This window comes from Salvelinus fontinalis, chromosome 28, assembly GCF_029448725.1.
Source record: "Salvelinus fontinalis isolate EN_2023a chromosome 28, ASM2944872v1, whole genome shotgun sequence".
NCBI classification, from domain to species: domain Eukaryota; kingdom Metazoa; phylum Chordata; class Actinopteri; order Salmoniformes; family Salmonidae; genus Salvelinus; species Salvelinus fontinalis.
This window is the reverse complement of record NC_074692.1, coordinates 5,843,566-5,868,156: the sequence shown is the minus strand read 5'-3', so window position 1 is coordinate 5,868,156 and position 24,591 is coordinate 5,843,566. Positions and strand designations below refer to the sequence as shown.

Below are 24,591 nucleotides of genomic sequence, written 5' to 3'. Positions count from 1 at the left end.
AAATTTAGCTATAACGTACTGAGGGAATGAGAGCTTTCAGGGGACTAGCTCCAGTGTGAATGTGAGCTGAGTTATGCAGTTCTGTGTGAGAGAGTTTTTCCATCTATAACGTTATCTAGGGGTTCCGTCCATCGTAGTCTGGGACTACTAGAGTGTATTGGAAGTAGTGGCATGAACCGTTGAAGATACATATGGTGCATAGGATGTGACGATAAAACCGTCTCTGTGGTCTGAGAACCGCTGATAATAGCACAAGGTGTCATTGTAGGCATTTAGAATTGTTGAAGATGCACATGGAGTCGTGTGGATGTGAATACCTAAGTCTAGTCATATAGGGAAAATAATGAATAACCCTACAAGTTCTGTTTGAGCTGAGTTTTCCCATCTATATAATGTTATCTTGGGGTTCTGTATTGAGATATGAAAGAATAGAGTATTATTCCTGAATATGCTGTTAAATAGAACACTAGAGTGAATGTTTAAACCCCTGCATGAATATAACACTGGTGTAGAGGAATTTGTAATGTAAAACAAATGTATAATGGGTTACTAGAGTTAAAGTAACATGATACTGAGTATAATGGGTTACTAGAGATCTGAGGAAGTAACGGGAAAAAAATATAATAATATACAACTTGCACACCCACACCTAGACGTACGTAAGTGGTGTAAAAAAGTGTTTTCCGATATCCCAAATTATGACGTTCAAAACTAATTGTTGTGTGGCAAAATGGAAACTGCATCGGTTTCCCTGTCTATGCTGTCTAAAGTGCCAGACTTAATATGGACAGAGCATTCCATCTACAGGGGACTTATAGACAGTGTCAGCCCAGTTAATACATATTGATCCCTCCAAGGCATTACATGTTCATCTTAAAATAATAGATATTTAATACGTGTGAAGCAGAAAGTGAATATCCAACAGAAATTTGAAATAAATACACTACCGGTCAAAGGTTTTAGAACACCTACTCATTAAAGGGTTTTTCTTTATTTTCACTATTTTCTACATTTGTTAAATAACAGTGAATGCATCAAAACTATGAAATAAAACATTTGGAATCATTTGTTAAACAAATCAAAACATGTTTTATATTTGAGATTCTTCAAATAGCCACACTTTGCCTTGATGACAGCTTTGCACACTCTTGGGATTCGCTCAACCAGCTTCATGGGGCATTCATAGTTTTGATGTCTTCACTATTACTCTACAATGTAGAAAATAGTCTAAGTAAATAAAAACCCTTGAATGAGTAGGTGTTCTAAAACTTTTGACCGGTAGTGTATATATAGTAACATTGTTAGGGTAGACTAAAATTAAAACAACTTTCTCCATATTGCATTTACATTTACATTTAAGTCATTTAGCAGACGCTCTTATCCAGAGCGACTTACAAATTGGTGCATTCACCTAATGACATCCAGTGGAACAGCCACTTTACAATAGTGCATCTAAATCTTTTAAGGGGGGGGGGGGGGGGGGCAGAAGGATTGCTTTATCCTAGGTATTCCTTGAAGAGGTGGGGTTTCAGGTGTCTCCGGAAGGTGGTGATTGACTCCGCTGTCCTGGCGTCGTGAGGGAGTTTGTTCCACCATTGGGGTGCCAGAGCAGCGAACAGTTTTGACTGGGCTGAGCGGGAACTGTACTTCCTCAGTGGTAGGGAGGCGAGCAGGCCAGAGGTGGATGAACGCAGTGCCCTTGTTTGGGTGTAGGGCCTGATCAGAGCCTGAAGGTACGGAGGTGCCGTTCCCCTCACAGCTCCGTAGGCAAGCACCATGGTCTTGTAGCGGATGCGAGCTTCAACTGGAAGCCAGTGGAGAGAGCGGAGGAGCGGGGTGACGTGAGAGAACTTGGGAAGGTTGAACACCAGACGGGCTGCGGCGTTCTGGATGAGTTGTAGGGGTTTGATGGCACAGGCAGGGTGCCCAGCCAACAGCGAGTTGCAGTAATCCAGACGGGAGATGACAAGTGCCTGGATTAGGACCTGCGCCGCTTCCTGTGTGAGGCAGGGTCGTACTCTGCGGATGTTGTAGAGCATGAACCTACAGGAACGGGCCACCGCCTTGATGTTAGTTGAGAACGACAGGGTGTTGTCCAGGATCACGCCAAAGTTCTTAGCGCTCTGGGAGGAGGACACAATGGAGTTGTCAACCGTGATGGCGAGATCATGGAACGGGCAGTCCTTCCCCGGGAGGAAGAGCAGCTCCGTCTTGCCGAGGTTCAGCTTGAGGTGGTGATCCGTCATCCACACTGATATGTCTGCCAGACATGCAGAGATGCGATTCGCCACCTGGTCATCAGAAGGGGGAAAGGAGAAGATTAATTGTGTGTCGTCTGCATAGCAGTGATAGGAGAGACCATGTGAGGTTATGACAGAGCCAAGTGACTTGGTGTATAGCGAGAATAGGAGATATACATATACTACATATATTGGAAGGCATTATCATAATTGTTTTGTTTTTAAACTTTGTAATAGGGGGAAGTTCAGAACATTGATTGAGAAGGTCTTCCTATTGGGAAGAAGGGAGTCCTAATTGAGGGAAACAGATATGGAGACTAGTAAAAGTAATAAAGGGAATGGTAATATTAGTGGCTTTCAGATAGGAATTGAATAATGCAATATCTTAGTAATTTAAAAAAGTAAATGTTTCAATTCAAGGTCACATGACGAAAAGAGGGATTGTGCATTGGGACTGATATGAAATGAGGCTGCCATCTGGTGTTTGGGTCAGTGATAAGCTTCCTGTGGAACAATAGATAGCCGCAGTTTGAACTCAAACAGACTGTGGGGAAATTTGGAACAGAGGTATGAATTGAATTAGACATTTATTTATTACAATTTATTATAAAATTCTATAGCTTGGGTAGCACCAGTGATTTAAGTAAGAAGATAATGTAATCTAAAACAATAATCTGGTTCCATTACGTGGAACTGTGTCTAGAATGAAGTAAATCCAAGTAAACATTTTAGTACTGGATATTGAGCTGATAAGCCAGCACCAACTTTTTGAAGGTCCTGGCAGATTTGTTAAACAACAGGTTTTATATTTTGACTAGTTTATGACCCAGGGACAGTTTGTACTGAACTGTATGTCAATGCAACAGCTCAAAAGGACAGTTATTACAAGAGAGGGGCTCTGGGATTGTTTCATTTAGAAGGTGCATATTCAGCTTGACGGGTAAGGCCTGGCCATTTTGTTTGTTTTTACCCTACGATTTTTACCACACACACACCAGCACCCACACACCACCCACCTGTTATGAATATGTATTAGTGGTGTTCATACTCTGCTTGATTTATGTGTGAGGTTTTGTTATTTTGGTTTTAGTCAGTTTTTCATAGGTTAGAAAGGATACACCTTAAAGGACACACAAATTACATTTTCTTAAGTTTCTATTGTCAGAGCTTGGGTTGCACACATGTAAATTCTCTTCATACGAAATGTACTGAAAAACCCAATGTAAACCTGATACACAAAATGTTTGAAATATCTTTAAATAATGTCTGATATACAGGGGAACACACACTCACTTAATAGGGCTGAATGACCTCTGACCTCTGTTCTGACTTTCTGGTGAGGCCTGATCACCCTCACCAGCATGACTGGAGACATTGGGTGACATTTAAATGTAATATGGAAACAACAATAATTAGGAAGAAGTTTCTAATTTATCAACAGTCCTATGTGTGATTCGGAACACGAGAAGGAGAGAGAAAGAGAGCTGCCCCTGAATGAGGGACACCTGTCTATTTTACCATCACCTTATGAGATACAATTAACTTAAGATTGAGTCATCAAGGGTTGTAATTCAAATTTAATTTGTTATTTTGATTTAACAGGCAGTGTTGTTTTTTTGGGATGCGTGAATCACAATGTGAGTCATGTGTCCAGAGGGGGAACTACCAGTCCCCTAGGGCCCTTTGGTAAATATGCACATTTATGTTCTTCACATGCCTGTCTGTAAAAGGAAAAAATATATGTTAGTAATGGTTGACAGTTACTCCAAATGGACAGAAGTTTTCCCCACATCAAGTGATATATGAAGAAGTTTATTTCTGTTGTTGTGTTGTTTGTTTGTTTGTTTTTGTCTTGCTTCAATACAAATCTCACCAGATTGGGTCTGCAGGATGGTCGGGATTCCCTGACCCTGTAACTCTGCGGTGGGATCGTCAAGATGATAGGGGAGTATAAGCCAATTTGGGGGAAAAAAATGTGTTTCAACTGTGTGTTGTTATTCTCTTTGACATTTGTCTTCGAAATCTGTATTAAGAATATTGGTATTAGTAATAATTTCTAATACTGTACAGTAAATCATTTGTCTGGATTTCCTGAATCAGCAATGCTCTAAACTAAACTGTTGTTCTGGTCTGCCCTTTCTCAAGGTTATAGTGAAGGTGACCACAGATGGTATCTAGATGCATGGAAGGGATAATTTGACCAAGAACAGTGTGAACCTCAACCTCCCCTAACCGGCTGAAATAATGGCGTTCACTGTGGTCCTTCACCACTTCTTTCGTGAGACCTGAGTCCGAGCCAGCAACCTGTACACAGCATCCAGTCGAAACTACCAACTGCGTCTCAGGAGTGCGACATGAGTCCACGTGGAGTGAGCATGGAGAGAGATACCATCCAAACTTCTCTCATGCTGCTGGTGTACTGGTAGGAAAATGGACAAGACATAATGGACTGTACAGAGTGAAATTAGGTGAAAGACATTATCAAGGACCATCCACTTTGAACATGTGCCATTGGGAGGACGAACTGAAACACTATCGGATGAAGAAACACCAGAAGGATGAGTGTCGGGAGCGAGGGGGTTGGTCAACCATGCCGGAACTGATTTAGGCTTATCCCCCCCAAAAATATTTTGAGTATCAAGTTGATTGTGGAGGTCTGCACACTGCGAAATGTATAGTAATTTAGACTAAGAATGCATTGAGATTCATAGTAATTTAGACTAAGAATGCATTGAGATACCAATCTGTCATGATGAGAAAAGTACATGCTAGAAATATAAGATTAATACACTGTATGTCAATGTAAATGTACATTCTGCCAGTATCAGTGTGTGCTAAGTTGAGGGTCTTAAATTAAAGTGATAGATCCAATGTGAAGCACTAAGGACCGTCACTCTAAATTTGGGTTGGATAATTTATCAAAAGTTCTAATTATTAGTAACATAAGGTATTGCTATGAGACTCAAAATGGAGTTCAGGGGCATCTTGTTTCCATTGATCATCCTTGAGATGTTTCTAAAACTTAATCAGAATCCTCCTGTGGTAAATTCAATTGATTGGACATAATTTGGAAAGGCACACACCTGTCTATATAAGGTCCCACAGCTGACAGTGTATGTCAGAGCAAAATCCAAACCATGAGGTTGAAGGAATTGTCTGTAGAGCTCCGAAACAGGATTGCGTCAGATCTGGGGAAGGGTACCAAAACATTTATGCAGCATTGAAGGTCCCCAAGAACACAGTGGCCTTCTTCATTCTTAAATGGAAGAAGTTTGGAACCACCAAGATTCTTCCTAAAGCAGACTGCCCGGACAAACTGCGCAATTGGAGGAGAAGGGCCTTGGTCAGGGAGGTGACCAATGACCGAAAGGTCACTGACAGAGCTCCAGAGTTCCTCTGTGGGGATGGGAGAACCTTCCAGAAGGACAACCATCTTTGCTGCATTCCACCAATCAGGCCTTTATGGTGACCAGACGGACGCCACTCCTCAGTAAAAGGAGTTTGCCAAAAGGCACCCAAAGGACTCTCAGACCATGAGAAACAAGGTTCTCTGGTCTGATGAAACCAAGATTGAACTCTTTGGCCTGAATGCCAAGCGTCATGTCTGGAGGAAACCTGGCACCATCCCTACGGTGACGCATGGTGTTGGCAGCATCATGCTGTGGGGATGTTTTTCAGCGGCAGGGACTGGGAGACTAGTCAGGATCGAGGGAAAGATGAATGGAACAATGTACAGAGAGATCCTTGATGAAAACCTGCTCCAGAGCGCTTAGGACCTCAGGCTGGGGTGAAGGTTCACCTTCCAAAAGAACAACAACCTTAAACACACAGCCAAGACAATACAGCAGGGGCTTCAGGACAAGTGTCTGAATGTCCTTGAGTGGCCCAACCAGACCCGGGACTTGAACTCAATCGAACATCTCTGGAGAGACCTGAAAATATCTGTGCAGCTATGCTCCCCATCCAACCTGACAGAGCTTGAGAGGATCTGCAGAAAAGGTGTGCCAAGCTTGTAGAGTCATACATAAGAAGACTCAAGGCTGTAATCTCTGTCATATGTGCTTCAACAAAGTACTGAGTAAATGGTCTAAATACTATTGTACATGTGATATTTCAGTTTTTTTTATTTTATAAATTATAACACTGATCTTCTCTTAGCAACAAGTGATGAGGTTATCGCTGAAATCCTAGTCCTGAATGTTAAGACTCATTCATATTTTAGACCTTTAAAAGGAGAGTAGGAGCGTTATCAAAGTTGTTCACTGAGTTACCATGGAGTCTGTGATGTGTACCTCACTTGGATGATGTATTGGTCAACAGCCAACCTTCCAGATAAGGATCAGAGGGGAATCTGCAGTCTACTCTGTATGGACAATAACAGCCACTAAGATAAGCATGTCTCTTTCAGTGTTGGGATATGTGTATTATTTCTAGGTCCAGCCCAGTGGAAAATAACTGGTTGAAAATACAGAATTTGTTTAAATGACGTAATGTCAACCAAGTTTGCCTGCTGCTTGTTAAATGCATACTAATGATTGAATTACTGTGCTTGCTTTGTGATACCACTGGCTGGCGATGTTTCAAAAATATTCAACTAATCAATGACAGCATTTGAGATTGTGAGAATAAATACCACATATGAGAACACTACATGGTTAAAATAACGAAATAAATCTTTAATAAGTCTAGTTGAATTTGTACATAAATTACATACACTTTAGTTGACCTATTCTTGTTACCATTTACACAAATCAAATTATTATTTTAACATTCATTCAAAAGTTATGAGTTTGCAGTGACAACATGGCAAAAATATCGTCCAGTATTATATAGAGCAAGGAAAAGAGAATAGTTTTGGTAAGTCACTCTTCTTGCAAAATGGTTGAAAAACCTCCCTAAAAGAACTGAGAGACCATGAAGATGCACAATATTGTGAATTGATCTGTGGTTTCTGGTGCAGTATATACTATTTCCTTTCAATAAAATAACATCATAGCGGGATAGATGCACCTTTGGCTTTGAAAGAGAAAATCAATTGAAACCCTCTAAATACATTTTCTCTTGACAGAGCAGGTTGGGTGTAGTAAGACCACTTGAGGGAATTAGGAGCACATTCCTTCCAGAAAACATACTTTTCTTTATGCCTGCATCTTCAAAACAATCCATCACGAGGGCATATTATTAAATCAAAAACAATATAGCAATTCAATAAATAAGGAACTGATATAAACAAACATAATTTAGAGCATACCATACATACAATTTTACAACACTTTAATTTGAAGAACAGAACATACTTTCAAAATGATCAGTCTGTTTAAGCTGAACGTTTCCAGACCAGACACAGTGATTCATGTTTGACGTGCCTCTAACTTCATGAAAGCAGACCGCTAGTGCTTTCACAGGAGAATTTGCAGAAGTCAGAATTGAGAAATCAAGCCATTTGTTGAGACCACCTTTGATGGTTGCTAAAATTAGCTACCTGCAACTTAAATAAGACTACACAAAAAAGCCTTTGAGTCCACTCCATTTGTATAGCTTTAGGGTTCGATTAAACCTGAATCACAATAGTTCAGAGCGATAGCACAATTGAAATGTAAAGGTCATTTCCGATTGAGCCGACATTCGCATTCTTTACCAAGAATGCAGACTCCGTGAACGCTGGAACATTGCCTTTAAAAAATGTAAATTGCGCTATAGCGCTGAACATCCGCGATACGGATTGAATCGAGCCCTTAATCAACACAAGAGGGAATTGAAACTATCAATGAATCTGGTTTATACCTCAGTTACAGCCTAAAACCCCATATGGATGTTTTGTTCTTTACTTTGGATAGAAGGTATTCTAAATGAAAGAGTGTTTCTGTTGGTTGAAAGTGCATATTGTAGGGTCCTTAGCTAAGTTCCAGATGTGCAAGGGTAGAGGGGTGGCCAGGTATTAGAGTTCAGTCCTATTCTATTCAGCACTGACAAACTGCAAACAATATAGGACTGGCCCACACATAACCATTTAAATACACAGTAAACTATGTTTATCAATATCATTCATTTAACAGCATCAATAAATTGTGAATTTTGAACAAAGAATACCTACGTATGAAAAGGGAATAATGGCTCAAAGGATGTGTGAACTGTCTACTGAAGTAGAGCCAAAATTAGTCAGAACCTCTTCAATTGTAATATTAGAACAGCCGAGTTTAATACAAGGAACACTTACTGTACAGATACTATTCCAAACAATCAATAAAAATACTGTGAACATTTTATATACATCTCTGAGGCATTTAAACCTCTAAATAGACGGATATTTAAGCACATACAAAGTATGCAAAACATTAAATAGTTGAGCTCTTTCCTTAATATTATCAATTTAAAACAAAGCTAGCATGTTCTGCTACTGTAGTCCTGATATGATACATGCAAAAAATTTATTTGAGGTAAGAAAAGAAGGGGATACCTAAAATATACAGGTAGAATACAGAAACACTTGCTATCGGGATGTGTTTTCAGCAAAGCTCTGTTTTTCAAAGCTGGTCAACAGAGGAGGCTTTCACTGATCGAGAGTTGTTCACTTGGCAACACATACTGTATGTACGCTATTGAAGTTTGAAACAAAAAACTGTGGGTTAGAAAACAGCCATTGAGGAAAATCGAAGATTGATGCTACAATGTACTATATATACACACTTGTGTTGTACTATACTGTTGCCAGAAGAAAGGGGCTGAGCATGTTAGTACTGTATACTGTAGGTCAGAGGGACATGTAGGGTACAAGTGCGCTCTAAAAAGGTGTAGGATCCATAAAGGAGCGTCCTCTTTTAGCAACCTGTGCTATTTCAACGCGGTGACTGAAAATTATACGGGTCCATGAGAAATCTGAAACATTCTGAAGCTTACAATGGTTCAATCACTTCAAAAACAGGCTCTTTCCAAGATAAGTGCAACCTATTCCCATCTTATTTGTTACAATGTTGTTTAATGTACTGGGATAGAGAGTCTGGGACGTCATGCAGCCAGGTGTTGTAGACATTATAACTTTATCTTAAGTCAATCTGACGAATTCCTTTATATTGTTCAGCAACAGCTTCATAGTCAGTCTACTCCTTATGTCATCATGACCTCATCCATTGAAAATAATGGATTTGTTCAGTATGAACACGTTTCTCCAGAGAGTGACTGGGTGTGGGCCATATTCTCGTCTCTCCCCTAGCCCAAGTGTTATTGAGTTGGGCGAGGCCCTCTCCCCATCCCTAGCAGTTGCTGCTGTTCCTGAACTCTCCGTTCTCAGTGATCTGGAGTTTGCTGGGGTTGGTGGGGGAGATGCCGTTACGGGTCTGCATGCTGTAGCGCTCCTTCAGCTGGGTCAGAGCGCTCATCAGGCGGGCGTTGGCCGAGTCCAGAGAGGCAATGCGTTTCTCCTGCAGAGTGAGGAGGAAGGGGGATGGAGGAAGAAGGACCGAGGGACGAAGAGGAGGGTTAGTATTGTTACACATCCTCACACAATCCAATGAGTCCTTCATCATATTGCTGATAAACTGTAGCAACTCAGGAGACCAACAGGACCTCATCGAAACAAGTAGCCACTATTGTGAACTTAAAGGGACTGTTTCTCAAGAACAGAGACATATTGTCCACATACAGTCCATAGTGTACTTGTCACAGTAATTCCAGTGACTGGTTTGTTTGCAGGGAGCTAGACTTTCATTTTCAATCTGAGGTCGTTGACATTTTCTTAACACCAGAGGGCGCCGTCCACTTCAAGACCTTAGACTGACAGAGTAAAGCTGTGAATACAGTATTTCAGTAAATACAGTATATTCCCAGTTGCGGAACTGTAATTGCTGATACAGCCAACACATCTCTCGTGTACACTAAGCGCTCACCTGGGCTTCAATGATCTTCTGTTTTGAGTCCACTATCGATTGCATATCTGAATGATCTTTCTTCAGTTCCTCCTCAACAGACATCAGCCTGAAACAGTAACAAAGATATGTTTGTACTGGTGGCTGGTGAAAGCTGGAGTTGTTGACTGATTGGTCTTTTATTATAGTGATGTTAAAAATATTACATTTAACTTTGACGCATAGCACTGACAAAACAACAAATAAGACATTAAAAATAGCTTGTACAAAACGTACACAAAACCAGGACTAAATTACATAGTTCATAGTGTGTTAGTGTAGGCAGAGAACAGTGGAGGCCGGTGAAGGGAGGACGGCTCATTGCAGTGGCTGGAAACATTCCATTTATTCCATTACAGCTAGAGCTGGCACAATTACTGTATAACCGTGAAACCGATGGTTATGGATGAATACCGTCCCAAAAATAATTTGATTAAAAAAGTCTGGTCAATTATCGCCATCAGACTGTTTAATAGTCACCACTAGCCGGCCAGTACCCTGGACTTTAGTCACTGTTACTAGCCGGCCAGTACCCTGAACTTTAGTCACTGTTACTATCCGGCCAGTACCCTGAACTTTAGTCACTGTTACTATCCGGCCAGTACCCTGAACTTTAGTCACTGTTACTAGCCGGCCAGTACCCTGAACTTTAGTCACTGTTACTAGCCGGCCAGTACCCTGAACTTTAGTCACTGTTACTATCCGGCCAGTACCCTGAACTTTAGTCACTGTTACTATCCGGCCAGTACCCTGAACTTTAGTCACTGTTACTAGCCGGCCAGTACCCTGGACTTTAGTCACTGTTACTAGCCGGCCAGTACCCTGAACTTTAGTCACTGTTACTAGCCGGCCAGTACCCTGGACTTTAGTCACTGTTACTAGCCGGCCAGTACCCTGAACTTTAGTCACTGTTACTATCCGGCTACCACCTGGTACTCAACCCGGCACCTTAGAGACTACTGTCCTTCGTACATAGTCATTGAACACTGGTCACTTGAATAATGTTTGCATACTGTACTGTTTTACCCACTTCATATGTATATACTGTATTCTAGTCACGGCTCATCCTATATAACTACTGCTGTACACACCTTTTCTATTCATATACTGTCCACACTGTCCACGCCATCATATACATATATATTTATATTCCGGACACTGACATTGCATGTTGTAATATTTCTATATTTCTTAATTCCTTTCTTGATTTTTTGGGGGATTTGCATATATTGTTTTGTACTGTTAGGAACTACTGCACTGTTGGAGCTAGGAACATAAGCATTTCGCTACACCCCAATCAAAATCAGCAAAATATGTGGAAGCAACCAATACAATTTAATTCAAAAGTCCATTACCGTCACCCTAATTACAGCCAATACAACAAGCCAATAAACCTGTCCTACGATTTGAAGTGACACCAGCCTCCAGTGGTAGAGGACTCCTCACCTGGTGATGATGCTCTTCATCTGGAGCTCCTTGTCGTCCTGCTGCCGGCGCAGGCGCTCCTCCGTGTCCTCCAGGCGTGCCTGGTACTCCAGCAGCATCGTCTGGGTCTGCTCGTCCTGGCCCTTCAGGTGACACTCATACTCCTCCAGCTTCTTGGCTGACAGACGCAGCTTGTCCTGCAGGATGGCGATCTCCTGCTGGTACTGGACACAGGACAGAGTCGGACGTGGCGAGTCAGTGACAGTACACACACTCGTGCACGTACGTGCATGCCCAAACGCACGCGAACACACCTGTCATTTTCAAAGCTGCGCCCATTCAGTGGGCTTTAACCCAGTTTGTGGTTCTGTTCGGTATGCTCTTGTTTTTCTTGTAATATAATATATAATGATATAATATAAACTGGGTGGTTCGACCCCTGAATGCTGATTGGCTGACAGCAGTGGTATATCAGAACGTACACCATGGATATAGCACCTCATTTCTTTTTACTGCTCTAATTTCATTGGTAACCACTTTATAATAGCAATAAGGCACCTCAGGGGTGTGTGCTATATGGCCAATATACCACACGGCAAAGGGCTGTGTCCAGGCACTATATTGGCCATATACCACACCTCCTCGGACCTTATTGCTTAAATATATGCCAGAATATAATAAGATGCCATACATTTCTTTTAATGTATGGGTGGTCCTGGGAATCGAACCCATTATCCTGGCGTTGCAAGCACCATACCCTACCTACTGAGCTACAGAGGGCCACTGTACTCAACTGCTGACAGAAGAGTGGTATTACCATCCACCCTTGTCTGTGGACTAACAAGTGTAATGTACAGTGTGTGCTAATGAAAGTCTGTGGATGACAATTCAGGTTCACAATCAAGTCACACTAAAATCATTGTATTTGGGACAAATCATTCACTAAACCCTAAACTTCAGCTAAATCTTTTAATAAATAATGTGGAAATTGAGCAAGTTGAGGTGACTAAACTGCTTGGAATAACCCTGGATTGTACACTGTCATGGACAAAACATATTGATATAACAGTAGCTAGGATGGGCAGAAGTCTGTCCATAATAAAGAACTGCTCTGCATTCTTAACAGCACTATCAACAAGGCAGGTCCTACAGGCCCTAGTTTTGTCGCACCTGAACTACTGTTAAGCCGTGTGGTCAGGTGCCACAAAGAGGGACTTAGGAAAATTGCAATTGGCTCAGCACAGGGCAACACGGCTGGCCTTTGGATGTACACAGGGAGCTAACATTAATAATATGCATGTCAATCTCTCGTGGCTCAAAGTGGAGGAGAGATTGACTTCATCACTATTTGTATTTGTGAGAGGTATTGACATGTTGAATGCACCGCTGTCAGTCTGAACTACTGGCACACAGCTCGGAGACCCATGCCCACAAGACATGCCACCAAAGGTCTTTTCACAGTCCCCAAGTCCAGAACAGACTATGGGAGGCGCACAGTACTACGTTGAGCCATGACTACATGAAACTCTATTCCACATCAAGTAACTCATGCCAGCAGTAAAATTAGATAAAAAAAAAAAAAAAAAAAAATACACCTTACGGAACAGCGGGGACCGGGAAGCAACACAAACATAGACACATGCATACAAACAGACGATAACATACACACATGTACACATAGATTTTGTGTTATTGATATGTGGCAGTAGAGGGCACAGACTTAATCTGTTATGAATGTATTGTAATGTATTTAAAATGTATAACTGCCTTCATTTTGCTGCCTTGGCAGCAGCTAATGGGGATCCATAATAAACACAAACACAGCTCCTAGTCATGCTGTGAAAAGCCGACTGGGTTCAAATGCAGGATCCTGCAAAGGTTTCGGGTACATTTCTGCTGTCTCTAGGACATTTTGCAAGCAAGTGAATCCAAAACAAATATAAAAGAATACATCTCACAGCAGTAAACAAGCTGCACGATCAACCTCTTAAGTCAAATGGGATTTCAAATGTAGGGATTTTACTACAACTTTGAATGACATTCACGACACTGCCCTTGCTTAAGGTACTTGGCCACATAAAGACCGTACAGTACACTGAACTTGGTCTAAAACCAGAATGACGCCCCATTTTTCAAATATTCTACTTTAGCATCTAGTACCACATTCTGTCTTTTTTTAATACAAACCTATTAAAGAGTACAACTAGTGATTTTATAAAGGGGATTTATTGGTAGTAATTGACCAACATAATAAACAGCGGTTTGATTCGTACGTATCACCACTATCGCTTTAAAAGGACAGTGATTGGTTCTCCCTTTGGCAGACCTAACATCTTTGAAATAATCACAAAAAAAAGAAAAGTTGAAAACCATCTCGGAGTTGAAAACTATTCATTTGTGTGTGATGAAAATGTGTCAAGTGTCTTTGGCTTATAAGTGTGCCTGAGTGCAATATGTTGCTGGTGTATAATTCATTGGAGTAGCTAGGAGAATTGGCAGAGGGAGGGCACACTCTTGCCTTGTCACCACTGTGTCTTTTGAGATATGGCCTCTCTTGAGCTGCAGTACGAGCAGTTCAGCCTAACCCCATCTGTCTGCCTACATTTAAACAACGTCAGAATAGAGGCTAATTGAACTCGTATACAAAACTATAAATACACTACCAGTATATATCATGGGGCATCTCTCCGCACACACAGAATCATTTTTTCATACTACTTAAGCAGCATTTACCCTTCAATATTCACATGAATTCAAATCATGGACATGCCTTTGCTTTTGGCTCCTCAACACATTCACTTCCTTGTTGGCAATCAATAACAACCCTAGAATCACGTATTAATTGCTCACGTTAATCTTTTAGGACTTTCTGCTTCTCCTCTGAAGTAATAAAGATGATGTCTGTAAGTAGCTGTGCTGAACAATATTGTGATGTGGTGCTGTAGCAGATGCAAGGTTTTTACAAGAGGCTAGACGTTAGTTACCTTTTCAGTTTGAGTGAGCTCCTCTTTGTTTCGAAGGTCTTCCCTGTGCTTGGTATCTGGGTCAACTCCCTCATGGTCTAAATACTGCACATTCATATTCAACAGCCAGGCAGCAGTGCGGTCCAGAGCATTGGGGTTCACAGGGGAGGGGGCCTGGTGGGACGAACACGCACACACATCACGCACACACAAAGCCTTCTGGTAAGTAATGGAAAAGAAGCGCAGCAGGGTAAATGAATGCTGCACGATTACGATCACAAGCTACAATGAGAGGCCAGTGTCTACAGAGGAGTGGAGGAGAGCCAGTGTCTTCAGCTAGGAGGGTTTAGAGGAACAACTGAAGCAAGTGGGAAGGCACAGGGGGTGATTATTTTGCATTGCCCATCTGGAATTGTCTGTGACAAGATCATTACAGAATGATGAGAGCCCCCCCCCCCCACCCCCCCCCCCCCCCCCCCCCCCCCCCCCCCCCCCCCCCCCCGGTTCACTCTCGTATAACCCCTTCTACTCTGATTGAGACCTGGAGACGGCCACACACACCCACGGAGATCGAGCCCAAAATAGAGTAGGACATTTGTTTTGTTTTAACCGTAAATATTACCAACGGGGAGGGGGGGGGGGTGCAGTTGAGTTTAGATGGCAAATTCTTGATCATTTTATAAGGAGGACTTATTCAGACCACGTACAAAAATTATTTAGTTGAGCGGAACAGGCATTTAATAACCACTTCGGTGTCCACAGTCACACAATTAATTCTGCTTGTCTAGTCTGTTAGCAGGCTCCAGCGCTGAGGCCTGTAGGGTAATGCCTGTGGCTCACTGCCCTGGGTGATTTGCTATTGGCTCAGCAAGGCTGAGTGTTATGATAGCTTATTGAGGCCAGTTGGGCTCTCCATACATACCCTCTCCACCCACCACTGTGACTGTGAGCTGGATACGTCCACTGAGGTCATATCCTGCCTGGCTCATCCCTCTAGGCCACAGATGAAGTTTGGCTGTGTGTATTATTCTGTAGTTCTGCCATTGGTTATTCCTCATCAAAATCTTAATATCTCTCTAGCCAGAGTTTGGATTTATACTCGTTCTGCAGGTAGGATGTACTCGTGCTGCAGGTAGGAAATAAGATTCTGATGAGGAATAACTCTCCATAACCAAAGGATGAAGTCCAGAATAATACACACAGCCAAGCCCATTAGCTTCGCTAGCCTAACTTCAGTACATGCAATCCAAACTCTGGCTCGATAGATATTAAGTAGTTAGTCAACCAAGAGCTTATCTCTAATAAAAGTCAGCAGACACAGTGGCTGTCCAGGATAACAGTGAGACCACACACAGCCCCCCCCCCCCCCTCACACACACATAGACGTGACATGCTCTACTCACTTTGTGCAGGGTGTGCTGCTTGGTCTCAGGACTGTCCCCTTTGGATGAGGACGACTGCTGTCTCAACCGGGTGCCGCCACTAGGCCCCCAGTCGGGAGATGATGACATCATGCTGCCGCTGGAGGGCCGCGGCCCAGGGTAGGCCGTCTGGAGCATGTTTGGCGGCGTCCTGCCCCTAGTGACGGGCGGAGGGGGCTGGTCTATCCTGCGCTGGGGACCGGAGCTGTTCTGCCGTGGGGGTTCCATGAGGGACAGCTGGCGGCGGGTCGTGAACTCCCCTGAGCGCCGCGCAAACTCCTCACTGCTGCTGCCTCCCCCGCTCCCGACTGCAACCCCTTGGGTGAGGAATACCCCCTGGTGCTTGGGGGCATCCTCTGTGTTGTTGCCCTGAGAGCTGTGAGAGCTGTGGCCCTCGGAGCCTGAATCGGCCAGGGGGCCCCGCGGGGACATGCTCATGGTCATGCCCGTGGCCATCTGGTAAACGGGGTTCTGGAATGAAAGCGGGGCCAGGAGCTGGGAGGGCCTCCCTGGACCTAGGGTGCTGCTCTCTGTGCTAGGGTTGGTGGGGGTCTGAACCATTCTCCTGAGGGTGGGTCCGGGGCCGGGGCCGGGGATAATGCCCTGAGGGGTGCGGGCGGCCCAGCCCCCTGGCCCAGGGGCGACGGGGGACTGGCATTCATTGAGGAGCATGTCGCTGGGGGAGGCAGGGCGGGGGCCAGGGGTACTCTCCAGGCTGCGGCTATCTTGCAGGTCCACCATTGATAGACTCTTGCTGCCATTGGGGAGCTGCACCTCAGCCTCGTTGGCCTCCGAGTAACTGGAGCTTCTGGCTGGAGACTGCTGGATGCCAGAGTTCCGCGTCACAAAGAATAGGTCCTTGTTCTCTGGGGTTGGCGACGGTAGCCTCGTAAAATCAACCAACCTGCACCAAGACAACATTGAAAAATTAGATACATTTTGTTTTGACCGGAGACACTGTAAAGATAATGTCCTTGTGGTTCCCAAAGAACTGTTAAAAAAAATTGCAGAATTGCAAAATCAACATCTATTAAAATAAATATTGAAAAGCTGTAATCCCCAGATCTCTGCAGGTTGTATGTCATACGAAGCACAAATACCCAGAAAGCTCGCTGTCCATGACCATCTTGTGGAGAGGCAGGCCGGTGGAGAGGCTGCAGCCTGCCAGGGGGAGGGGAAGGGGGGGGGAGCCCATACGCTCCGTGGGGGTAGACACCTGGACCCCAGACGGGTTGGTCAGTGCTGAGTTCACATCCCGCAGGATACGTGCCAGTGGACCAAGCTTAGAGGCTGTGCTCTGCAGGGACACAAAATAATAACATCAAGTATAGATCTTTACAATTTCTCCCATGAACTTCCTATGAATTCATTATTTAGTAACATCTCTTTTCACATATAACATCTACATGGTGACAATAGACTGCTATCCTAGCAAAATGTGCATCTTTATGTCAAGCTCTGCTCGCGGAAAGTAGAGAGTATCGTGAGTTTGCCATTAGAGAGTAAATTAAAGTAGTGCGGTGTAATCCTGGTACCTGGTCCAGCTGAGAGACTGCCTCGGCCAGCAGGGAGTGCAGGGTGGAGAGCTCGCGGCCCAGGTCGATGTAACCCTCGAACCCTGCCGTGTTGGAGATGGTCTCTGGGTTGGAGATCTCCAGCAGGAAGCGCTGCATGTTTGTCCACTCGTGCTCCAGGAAGTGGTTCATAAAGGACATGTACTCCTCCTTGTTACCAAACCTGGACAGACAAAGAAACAAAAACCAAAACCAAAATGATGCTATTTTCATCAGATAAACACATATACACGTATATTTTCATGGATGCGCACACGTACGCATGCACACACACACACACACACACACTCGTTCACACGCAATCGTAAACACACACACCCGCACTTACTTGGTGAAGTTCGCGAGGTTCTGTGTGACCTTGGCGATGAGCGTGAGGGTTCGCGCGGTGCGGTCGTCTGGGTACTCCTGCATCAGGTTGAAAAGTGACGGGGACATGACGGCCGGACACAGGAAGCGCAGGAACAGGGAGGCGCTGATCAGACGCTCGCTGATGTCCGGCCGGCCCCGACTGCTGCACTCCTGCCTCCACGAGGCAAACACCTCCTTCAGCTCCCGCGGAAAAACACTGGTAGAGAAGGAAATGTTACCGCTAAATAAAAGACCTTCCTTCCATGAATGCAGTACCACCATGTTGTTTTTGACTTGACCTTTTGCACAATTCACGCTTTCATTATTGATTCGATAATTGTGAAAGCTCTGAAAGCTGGACACTTGATAGTATAGTATGAGGGCTAATGCTAGCTACTTGCATTGGCAGGGGGGGGTTGTATTTACCGGTAGGAGTCGATGATCTTGCAGAAGGCCAGCTCACAGCACATCTTCAGGTTGCTCTGGTGCTCAGGGAGGTCTCCTGAGGAACACTTGCCCGGGTCCACCTCACAGTTCTCGTCTGATTCGTACAGGGCCTTGATGAACTCGCCTAGAAGAGGGAGGGAGCACAGCACACAGGCCTGGGTTCAGCACTATGTCTAGGACTACAATCTACAGTACATATAGGCTTACAGTTATGGAGTGGCTTTAATGGAAAAATAAATTCAATTCAGATTCAATTTCTTTTGGCACTAAAATCCCTCCATATAGAGTACAGTTCTGCTAGTTGGAACACACTAATGCCATGCACACTGATAGAAAACCCACGTATTGTACTAAAAAAACTGCTGCTGCTATTTGTTATGACTGTTCATGGACCACTGGATCATTATAATGTGGTGAGTTAAATATTCTGTGACCCGTGACAAAACGTGCAAAAAATATATATTTGTACATGGCCATAGACATCCGATCAGAGATTTAAATCACAGGTTTCTTACTTCTCGCCGCCCCGCAAATAGATTGAGGAATCATTTTCTCTGCAGAAGTGATTGTCTTTCACCAACGTCTTAAGTTGTGTTGATAGACGACTAAAGAAAGAGCCCAGAGTTCTCCGACAGGCTTCTTCTGTTCCTTTTTCATACATTCATACTTTCAAATCGGGCCAGTCAACCTTCAAGGACAGGCCGCCTTTCTGAATCATTCAACACGGCTTCAAACAAAGTCACTTTACAGAAAAACGATGAATTATTGATCTGAATAGAATTGAAGATCTACTGTGAAGATCTACTGTGAAGATCTACTGTGTGTGGAGAGATACTAGCCTGGACGTATGATACTTAATGTACAACCCATAGGCCTATTCCACGTGTTCATGGCTCCTTCGCTCTCTACTAAAAGCATTTCTCGCTCTACTGTAATGGCAGCACTCGCTCGTTTAGGGTGTGTGGGTGTTACTTACCTAGTGCGTCCTGCAGGTACTTCTGCCCCACCAGTTTAAGGTACTCCTCGATGGCTTTGGTGGCCAGCGTGTTCTCCCTGAAGATCAGGTGTTCGTTCTCCCCACAGCGATCCACTTCTGACATCATCAGGTCAGTCAGGAAGTCCTGAAAAAAAAATGGAACAGTGAGGCAGTGTTCCAATACTTTGAAAATCCTTCCTTCCCTGTGATCTCACCCCAATGAATAGATGATAGCAATGGATCCACCACATAGCTTTCACAAATCCTATAATGTCATCATAACAATTTCTCCCAAGGAAGGGAGGAAGACAGTATGCATTTGGAAAAGCATTGGAACAGGGAACCGGTGTCGCCTCGTCCCATGTTCATCTCCAAGAACTTGCAGACACAACATTGACAACACGATGAGCAGTCAAAGGCTGATCAGCGCGGTATCATGGAACTAGGCAACCAGCACCACTGCTTTACCAAGGGGTGTTATGATCAAATCAAATTGTATTTCTTATATGTGCCGAATACAATGAAATGCTTACATAACCAACAATGCAGTTAAGTATTTACTAAAATAAACTGAAGTAAAAAAAAAATATATATTATAAGAAAAATAACAAATGTGGTAGTGATCTCTGTCGACAACTCCTGTGAAGAGACTTACTGTAGATTGGCTCATTTGCTTGCAATACACGCTATCAACGTGATCTGAAATGCAGCACGTGTACAGTCTCTAAATAAATAACAGTGTACTACTATTGCTGCACAGCCCAGGCCTGATGGTGAGCCTGATATATACTGAAAGCAGTGGATTTGGAGAGAGAGTCAGTTGCAGGCAGCTCAAACAAAAGTGATGACTCACTCTTACTCTCTTATCGATTCTGGTCTAATGGATCAAGTGGTTCATCCCTCCCTTCCCCCTCTCCCACACACAGTCACTCTCAGGCTGCGTCTTTCTTAGCCAGTCACACTCGCTCTCCATGAGCTCCTGTTATCTGCTCCAGCTCTGTCTGACTGCAGTTACTTCTATGGGAGGCCTGTGGGGGTAGGCTAGCGCTAGGCGATGCATGCTAATGAGGTGTCAAAGGGAACGTTCTATCGTCAAAGTCTGCACCAGAGAGAAGTAGACATTTCAGCTACTGTATATGCACAGTATGTAGCTACAGTATCAGCCAAATGTAGGCTAGATACCCGAATGCTCCTTGTCAACATAGCTGCTGTCCCCCTAAGCTCACACAAGCCGTGAACCCCGTGCCAGATCATTCAACTCATTACGCTCTCTGGAGGATGCAGAGGATTATGAATGTATGAAGTGCTGTATATCCTGTGCAGGGCAGGCTGCATGGCAGGACAGTATTCAGAGCATTACCTGCTTGTGTGTTGAATGAGGATTTAAGGGCTTAATACAGCACCCCTCTTAGCCCTCATCACTGATGATGACGCTCATCCGTGGTTGATGTGGATGAGCAGCAAGCCCAATTCGGCGCTGGCTCGACTGACAGACTGACAGTCACAGCATATCAGCCACACACACACACACACTATGCTATACCCGTCTCACACTACTGTGATGAGCCATGCCGACATGTGAAAAGGGTTTTGCTGTCCCTACTTCTACAGTACCCTCAGGCAGAACTGGAGAACGGCTAGGGAAGTCTTCACATGCACTGACTGCAAAAAACTAACACACTTTACACACTAACAGACTATACGAGGTGGGTTTGTAAATAGATCACATTGAGCAATATTGAGACATATTTTAGATCGATGAGAAGTTAAGCTAATTGATGGCACCCAAATTGTAAATTTTAACTCATAGGATTCATATAATATTCAATATAGTTCCCAACTTCTTTCTACCAATGAGTGAGACATGAGGAATCCCCCAAAGCCACCCACGACCCACCACACCAAATCCCACCAAAGCAACCAGTATACAGTATCAGTTCACTATGTCTAACAAGTAGTATGGAGTTGCGGCTTGGATTATTGCTTCTTCATACTATGTAATGTATTCCCAGTGAATTTGGTTGTGTTTTTTCCCCCTGTTCAGAGAAATTAGCAATTGACGTATGGTGAATGATGTTACAGGCTTTGGTTTTTCTATGTATATTTTGAGGTTGGACGTTAGCACATTAGCATGTGGGATGCACCGATTGGTGTCAACTTGTTAGTCAGTATGTGTTACACCTATGCTGGATTGTCATCTTGTTAGTGGGAAGGTGTTTCACCTGTGCTGGCCCAGGTGATATTTAAGAATGGCTGGCCCATGGCTGGCCCAAATACTCCTTTATCTTATCTTCCCTGTTTTCATTTTGCTCCCCTTTATGGTTTCCTTCCTGTCTTTTATTTTGGTGAGGGTTTAAATTTTGTTTGCCTGGTCTTGACCAAATTTAGTGGGCACCAATGGAGGGTGTCTTTTATGTTCCAATTGCTGTTGCTAGTCAACTTTCAGTGGACATACACATGAGGGAAAGAACTCCTCCTAAAACCCAACCTGTTTAGCGACAATTTGAGCTACAATATTTGGTTTTCTTGCTGGGGAACGTATCAAAATAAAGTTGCAGGAATGCTAATCTTATCTGTTTCTAACTACAGAAAGGATTTCAGACCCAATCTGAGAAGGTAGGTGTCAATCCTCTTTCTTGTGCTTTTTTAGGTGGAACAACCCTTTTTTAAATTGAAATTGAGCCACAGTCATTTCAATAAAATGAAAGAGAGATCCATTTGGTGAGAGAACGCCTCTAGACTAGGAGAAACCTCATTGAAAGTGTAGATTCATGGACCTCTATCTATCCCTCTATTGGATTAGGGCAGGCTAAACAGTGAAATGAAATGAGAGGGAGGGGGTGTGAGCCACTACGGGGCAGTGGATAAATGCAAAATGAGGCAAAGTCCCAATTGTTTCTCAGAGCAGAAAGTAGGCTAACATTAGAGAAAGGTTGTTTAAAATGAAGTTCCATCGCCCTGTTGCTTTTTTTTACTAATACAAGCTGCTGTAGGGCATGGACATTCTCAGTGTTGTTACATAAGCAGGAGCAATGTTTGCTGAAACAGCTATCCTCAATGACAACCGATGACCTTGTGCACCAGAACACACACACTAGCGTTAGCGTTCTGTCTCACTGCGTGGTTTTACTGCAGGAGCTGTGGGGTGGATGGAGTGAAGCAGGAATTAATGAGGACGACAAAGCTAATTATCACAGGGGGCTGACACCGCTTTCCTCCCTGGTAATGGTGAGCGAGAAGACAGCACAGTGGCCGTGTACCAGGTCACAACCACATTCATATGAGATACAGCATTGATTGCTACTAGATCACGTTCATGTGGCTCCTGCAGTGGTGGAAAAAAATACCCAATTGTCATACTTGAGTAGAAGTAAAGATACCGTAACAGAAAATGACTAAAAGTGAAAGTCACCCAGTTAAACACTACTTGAGTAAGTCTAAAAGTATTTGATTTGAAATATACTTACTTATCAAAAGTACAAGTATAAATAACTTCAAATATCTTATATTAGGCAAACCAGAAAGCACGATTTTCTAGTTAATTTTTTATTTTGGATAGTCAGGGGCACACTCCAACACATAATTTACAAATGAAGCATTTGTGTTTAGTGAGTCTGCCAAATCAGAGGCAGTAGGGATGAGCAGGGATGTTCTCTTGATAAGTATGTGAATTGCACCATTTTCCTGTCCTGTTAAGCATTCCAAATCTCACTAGTACTTTTAGGTGTAAGGGAAAATGTATGGAGTAAAAAGTACATTATTTTCTTTAGGAATGTAATGAAGTAAAAGTAGTCAAAAATATTTATTTATTTATTTAAAAAAAAAATTTTTTTACCGTTATTTTACCAGGTACGTTGACTGAGAACACGTTCTCATTTGCAGCAACGACCTGGGGAATAGTTACAGGGGAGAGGAGGGGGATGAATGAGCCAATTGTAAACTGGGGATTATTAGGTGACCATGATGGTTTGAGGGCCAGATTGGGAATTTTAGCCAGGACACCGGGGTTAACACCCCTACTCTTACGATAAGTGCCATGGGATCTTTAATGACCTCAGAGAGTCAGGACACCCGTTTAACGTCCCATCCGAAAGACGGCACCCTCAAAAATATTAAGTACAGATACCCCAAAAAACTACTTAAGCAGTACTTTAAATATTTGTACGTAAGTACTTTACACCACTGCTGAGAAGAGAAACACTTCTCCAGGCGTGGTGAGATTTGATGGTCTGCACAGTGTGCAATAAAGATGGAATGTGGATAAAGACTGAATTTCAACATGATGACCTCTCGCTTTATAGTAAGGGAGATTTTGTCGTGTGGAGTTCGGACAGATTTCTCAACTCAATACAGTAGATCAATGTTACTGTTTCAAAAACATCAAAACAATCCCTCAATGGGATGTATTGATTCTCTGAATAAGAGTAGGACATTTTACCACATAGCCTAATGTATGGCAAGTGGTCAAAAAAAGAGACTGAATTGAAATGGTCTATGCGATTGTTTCAAATGCAACATTGTGAGGTATTAGCAACAGGTATGCTTTTTCAGCCATGTCAGTCAGTGTACGCAAGTCCTCTCTCAGCTAGTCCTCATTAGAAAGTACTAATACAATATCTTGTCCTCAGTCCCCCAATCACACACTCTAAGCAAGGGTAGTTTCAGTTATTTTTCCACAGCATGTGAAGGCTGGGTCACATTCATTAGCGAACACAATGGAAAACGTTCTAAAGCGTTTTGCAATGAAAAACTAAAAAAACGAAATAGTCCGTTCATGTTTGTTTGTTTTCTTCCATTTGACTCATGAACACGACCCTGCTCCCAACCCAAACAGGAAGCATTCACATTCCTCCAGGCTACTGCTTACGGTAAGCATGGGGAAGGAGGACTCCCAAAGACTAGGCTACGTTACAAAGCCCCTGGTGAAAAACGAGGCTCACTGGACCTTTAACTTCTTATGGCTGGGGGCGCAATTTTCACGTTCGGAAGAACGTGAAAGAGCGTGCCCAGAGTAAACTGCCTGCTACTCAGGCCCAGAAGCTAAGATATGCATATTATTAGTAGATTTGGATAGAAAACACTCTGAAGTTTCTAAAACTGTTTGAATGATGTCTGTGAGTATAACAGAATTCATATGGCAGGCGAAAACCTGAGAGAAATCCAACCAGGAAGTGGGAAATCTGAGGTTTGTAGATTTTCAAGTCTTTGCCTATCCAATATACAGTGTAAATGGGGTCAAATTGCACATCCTAATGCTTCCACTAGATGTCAACAGTCTTTAGAACCTTGTTTCAGG

General features: G+C 43.3%; 1 protein-coding gene across 3 annotated transcripts in view; it reads right to left on the bottom strand.

Moving 5' to 3' along the window:
* Positions 1-6,895: 6,895 nt before the first annotated feature.
* Positions 6,896-24,591, bottom strand: part of LOC129825986 (disabled homolog 2-interacting protein-like) — a 97,675-nt gene continuing 79,979 nt past the window's right edge. For 2 of the 3 annotated variants that reach the window (XM_055886206.1, XM_055886208.1), the window contains 10 exons: positions 19,296-19,440; positions 18,299-18,443; positions 17,853-18,089; positions 17,486-17,687; positions 17,051-17,247; positions 15,933-16,854; positions 14,551-14,745; positions 11,588-11,790; positions 10,124-10,211; positions 6,896-9,658 (listed from right to left, as the gene is read on the bottom strand). In XM_055886206.1, the coding sequence (XP_055742181.1) occupies positions 9,491-9,658; positions 10,124-10,211; positions 11,588-11,790; positions 14,551-14,745; positions 15,933-16,854; positions 17,051-17,247; positions 17,486-17,687; positions 17,853-18,089; positions 18,299-18,443; positions 19,296-19,440 (2,502 nt within the window). In that variant the 3' untranslated portion in view covers positions 6,896-9,490. The remainder of the gene's footprint in view (positions 9,659-10,123; positions 10,212-11,587; positions 11,791-14,550; positions 14,746-15,932; positions 16,855-17,050; positions 17,248-17,485; positions 17,688-17,852; positions 18,090-18,298; positions 18,444-19,295; positions 19,441-24,591) is intronic. The other variant, XM_055886207.1, reaches the window with a different exon arrangement.